This window comes from Eurytemora carolleeae, unplaced genomic scaffold (assembly GCF_000591075.1).
Source record: "Eurytemora carolleeae unplaced genomic scaffold, Eaff_2.0 scaffold571, whole genome shotgun sequence".
Lineage (NCBI taxonomy): Eukaryota > Metazoa > Arthropoda > Copepoda > Calanoida > Temoridae > Eurytemora > Eurytemora carolleeae.
In genome coordinates this window covers 1-5,291 of record NW_019396700.1, presented here as the reverse complement: position 1 = coordinate 5,291, position 5,291 = coordinate 1, and the positions used below count along the sequence as shown (strand labels likewise).

Genomic DNA, 5,291 nt, shown 5'->3' with positions numbered 1-5,291 from the left:
TGTATTGTATTGTATTGTATTGTATTGTATTGTATTGTATTGTATTGTGTTGTGTTGTGTTGTGTTGTGTTGTGTTGTTTTGTTGTATTGCGGTATTGTTGTATTGTATAGGGTGTTCCAATAAACATGGGAATTCAGTGACCAATTCGATATCGTCTTTTAGAATAATTCTTTGATTTAGTATAGTGATACCTTGAGAAAGCTGTAATCCGTAAGATTTTCGTCTGCCATGTTTACAATTTGTTTGTTTATGTTTTGATTGCATACGTTTGTAGTAAAACAAGAAAATAGCAGTATTCAAACAGGGTAAACTGGTTCTTCTTCGCTGTTTATCTTGCAGAGTTTATAGCCGCATCTTTACAGCCATTTACCGTTTTCATAAAATAAATTCTAGCAGACATAATAATATTATGGCTTTAAAAATCAGGTATTACAATACAATCCTTCTTACAATACAATCCAAATTCATAACATAGACGATATCAAATTCAAAACTGAATTCCCATGTTTATTGGGACACCCTGTATAACATTGGCTTGTAATTGTTTTGTATTGTATTATATTGTATTGTATTGTATTGTAGGCATGTAATGAACCTGGAAGCTGTGAACACTTACGAGGGAACTCATGATATTCATGCGCTCATAATTGGTAGAGGAATTACAGGAATACCTGCCTTCTCATAGATTCAGCCCATTCATGAGGAATTACAGGAATACCTGCCTTCTCATAGATTCAGCTCATTCATGAGGAATTACAGGAATACCTGCCTTCTCATAGATTCAGCTCATTTATGAGGAATTACAGGAATACCTGCCTTCTCTTAGATTCAGCTCATTTATGAGGAATTACAGGAATACCTGCCTTCTCATAGATTCAGCTCATTCATATGAGGAATTACAGGAATACCTGCTTTCTCATAGATTCAGCTCATTCATGAAGAATTACAGGAATACCTGCCATCTCATAGATTCAGCTCAATCATGAAGAATTACATTAATGCCTGTCTTCCTAAAGATCCTTAATCTTTTCATGTCTTATAAATTCAAGACTTCCATACAGGATTTTAGTAAATAATCTTAAGTTGACCTTGCTTTAAACCAATCAATACTCTTCTTCTTTATTTTTATGATTCAGCCTTTCTCACCACAAGGAGTTAGTTCATTTCACTTCAATTTTAACCAGCCGCAGGATAACCTTATGTGGGTTCAGCTAATTTGCAACAAGATTGGTAAAATTTGCATGGATTCTACAGCCTTCAGTTTTTCTATATACAGAGAACTTGAATCTCAATACTATTATTACATCACAAAATTACAATGCAACCTTTATATCTAGTTTATTTCTAATAAACTAAATATCATTAAAATTTTACAAGAACTATATTTGTTAACAATTATATATTTATTATGTTTAATAAACAGTTAAAAGGGAAACATGAGATTATACATATATGAATTTATTATGAACTTCTTTTTAATTGTCAAACACGTGTTATTTAACATTTTTGTGACCTAAAGGTAAAATCTTTTAAAAATCTGATAATTGAAAAGATGTGCTCAATTTTTGAATTTTTCTTAGGATAACAAATTGAAGAATTTAAAGGGACCTTCCATTTATACAGTGGCATGTCCGATTTACTATGGTACCTTTAAACCTTTTTCTGAACTAGACTGATGGGTTTGTCCCTTTCTTTCTATCTAAAATTTGATTATTTTTTGTTGCTGGTTCTCTACAAAGTGGATTAAAGGGACAGACCGGCAATGTAAGGAAGTTGAACTGAGTATGCAGTGTTGTGGACAAATGCTTTAGGATTCATTTGAGACATAAAAAACTTTTTAAAGATTATAAATCCTGAGCTTGAGCGCAAAGTCGGCGTTCAAAATCGTACTTTTGGGTTGATACGTTTTCAGAATTTTTTTTTAAGTTATTAAATAACGACGACAAAGAATGTAAACAAAATTCTACAGTAAACTTATTAGTTGTTTAGGAACAGGTTGAGAAAATAAAAATCAATGTTATTATCGGAAATTAGTAGTGTTGTTAAATTATTAGTTTCTATTTTCTCATTATTCACAAAGATTTTCTGCAGATTTCGGGAATTATTATTGAAAAGACGACATTTGAAGAATTTGTAGAAATCTGCGAAAAAATGTATAGAAAATAAGAAATTCAAAATAATGATGAAAACGAAATAATTGATTCTAGCATTGATTTATTGATAAATTTCGTTTAAGAAATATGTTCCTAACCATCTAATTAGTTTAATGTATAATTTGTACTTTATTTTTCGTCGTCGTTATTTAATGATTTAAAAAAGACCGACTCTGAAAACGTACCCTGACCCAAATTCATGATTTTGAACGTTGACTATGTACTCAAACTCGGTAATTATTCATCGTGGAAAAGTTTTATATGTCTCAAATGAATCCTAAAGAATTTGTCCACAACACTGCATACTCAGTTTAACTACCTTACATAGCCGGTCTGTCCCTTGCAGTAGGAGATAAAGAATGAAATTGCCAGAATTCAGCACTTCACACAGAAAAACGACGATATCTTCCTCACTATTGCTAAAATAAATGATTGATGGGTACCGTTGTGAATTGGACATGCGATCCTATAAATGAAAGGTCACTTGAAATTACGACTTCAGTATCTTTGACAATAAATACACTTGAGCTAGTGCGAGTGTCAGTATAGCGCGCGTGTTTTTTTTACATTGTGGGGAATGGTGAAAACAAGAGGTATAAATTAATAACATATAAGGAGCAACTCACGTGACAGAACACGGTGATTCGAGGGGGAGTACGTAATACAATAATCACGGAAATTAAGTGACGCATTCTATATCGTCTTTGTTCCACGCGGGATTATTGTGCAAACGTACATTTGTAGTATCATAGTAAAAACATTTAATTCACCGAAAACTACTGGTCTGGGGATTTCCAAAATGTGGTCTACCACTTTTAAGAGAGGAAAGTAGACATTTTGGAAAGCTCAGAAGACTTTCAATGTTTTTTGATGCATTTATCAACTATCGGAAATCTAAGACGATATTCAAGTCGTCTCAATTCCCGTGTTTATAGGGACACCTTGTATGAAAGATACACTCCTTGAACTATCTTGCATCGTCCAGACCTGTAAAATGTTTTCGTGCAGGATTTCACGATTTCAGTAACCTAACCTTTGATATTATATTCTATTAAAATTTATATATATAATGCGGAAAAATATGTATTGCTAAATTTCTAAATATTGTATCGAATTGGTATAGAGGATGGGAGTCAAATAATGATAATGTTTATTACATCTTGGACTAATTAAAGTTTTTACCACATCCAACTGTTTCCAAGGTCTAGAAACATCAGCATGAGGCTAATAATGCAGGGTTACCCTTAAAAGATGCTATTTTAGTGACGACCTATAATAACTCTTTATCAGTGACGATATGAAAGGCATTTATCTATACTATATATATTTAAGCTAGCTATAGCTGGCGAATTGGCTAAACAAAATAGGCTGTCATTTTTTTAGGGAACACATGGTTATTCCCTGTGGTGACATAAACATAAAAAAGGTATTTTCACAATTCAACGGGCATAAGAAACAATTTTAAGGTCCAGGGAACACTGAGTGCAAGAAACAAGACAAATACAGTCTTGGAAAGTAATTAGTGGAACAAAATACCAATATCAAGAGATCAACTCGATCAACCACCTCTTTTATTTTTAGTTCGTAAGTTTTTAAAGGGTTTAACGCAGACAGGAAAAGTTTAAAGCTGTAGGGAAGGGTACCATCCACCATAAGAGGAAAAAAGACAATTAATTAAGTAAAGTTCACGTTAAGTTGTCCATAAAGTATCTTTTACTTTTCACGAAAATCGTTGGACACACAAAAATGACATATTCTATCTATCTATACCGTGTCCAACATACGGTCAGAATTTCACTTTTGTCAGATTAGTTCAGATTCACCCCTCGGACAGTGTACATGTGAAAATTCTGTTGTAAAAGTACATTATATATATTCAAAATAAGATTTCACACAAAAAAAAATATGTTGATTTGTGTTTTTACAGCTAACAGAATAAAATAAGCTTTTGAGAAATTATTTTTGTTAGACCATATTTTCCTTCATGTTTCGACACAGATGAATGGATTTCTTTCAAGACGCTATATTAAGAAATAAAATCACTTTCAATCATTTTCACTTTTTAAAGTACAACAGTAACGTGACAAAGTAAAAAATGAAAGTATGTCGCAGCGACATTTTTATGTTTCTTGTAACATAAGATTTTTGAAGGTCACACGGTTATTTTTATTTAAGTATTTTTATGGATTTATTTATAAAAAAATGACGCGAGAAAATACTTGACGGAATTAGAGAGCACATAGATTCAGCCTGCTGGTAAAATCTCATACATTTTTTATCGCAGAATCGACTTTGAAGTGTCGCAACGCCTTTGGCTTTGATTTTACCGCTCTAACTCACTTATGAATTTCATGGTAGCCCTTCAAATATACAATTCAGCATAATAAAGCAGTTGTTGTTACCTTTGGTTTTGCTTTAGAGCTTCAGACCTTCAAATCACAGTGAGAGGGTGCCCCCTCATTATATTAAACTTTGCATACACCTAAATTTGGGATGGGGCCACTGGCACTAACTCACTTATACTTTTTTATATCCTTAGACATAATCATTTTTGAAATTAAAGTACTTTTGTATTGTTTTCTAGAAATATTGGCCTTAAAGGGACAGACCGGCTATGTAGGGTAGTTGAACTGAGTATGCAGTGTTCTGGACAAATTCCTTAGGATTCATTTGAGACATATAAAACTTTTTGAAGATTTGTAAATCTGAGTTTGAGCACAAAGTCGACATTCAAAACCGTACTTTTGGGTGTTTTCAGAAATTCAATAAAAGGATGAAAAAGGAAATAATTAATTATTACTTTGATTTATTGATTTATTGATTTATTGATAAATTTCTTTTGTGAAATATATTTTCTAATCTAAAATCTAATTAGTTTACTGAAGAATTTTACTATATCGTTATTCAACAATTAAAAAAAACCGATTCTAAAAACGTACCAACACAAATTCATGATTTTGAAAGTCGACTTTGCGCTCAAACTCAGTAATCGTGGAAACGTTTTATATGTCTGTGAGTGTTGTCCACAACACTGCATACTCAGTTTAACTACCTTACATAACCGGTCTGTCACTTTAAGGTATTGAGAAAATCCAATGTGATATTTAACCTTTTGGATGTTCTTTGAATATGGAAAA

At 32.1% G+C, this 5,291-nt stretch overlaps 1 protein-coding gene across 1 annotated transcript in view; it reads left to right on the top strand.

Moving 5' to 3' along the window:
* LOC111707544 (glutaryl-CoA dehydrogenase, mitochondrial) overlaps positions 1-1,369 on the top strand; it is a 14,067-nt gene extending 12,698 nt beyond the window's left edge. The window contains exon 16 of the mRNA XM_023480661.1: positions 584-1,369. Within this exon, the coding sequence (XP_023336429.1) occupies positions 584-686 (103 nt within the window). The 3' untranslated portion in view covers positions 687-1,369. The remainder of the gene's footprint in view (positions 1-583) is intronic.
* The last annotated feature ends 3,922 nt before the right edge of the window (positions 1,370-5,291 follow it).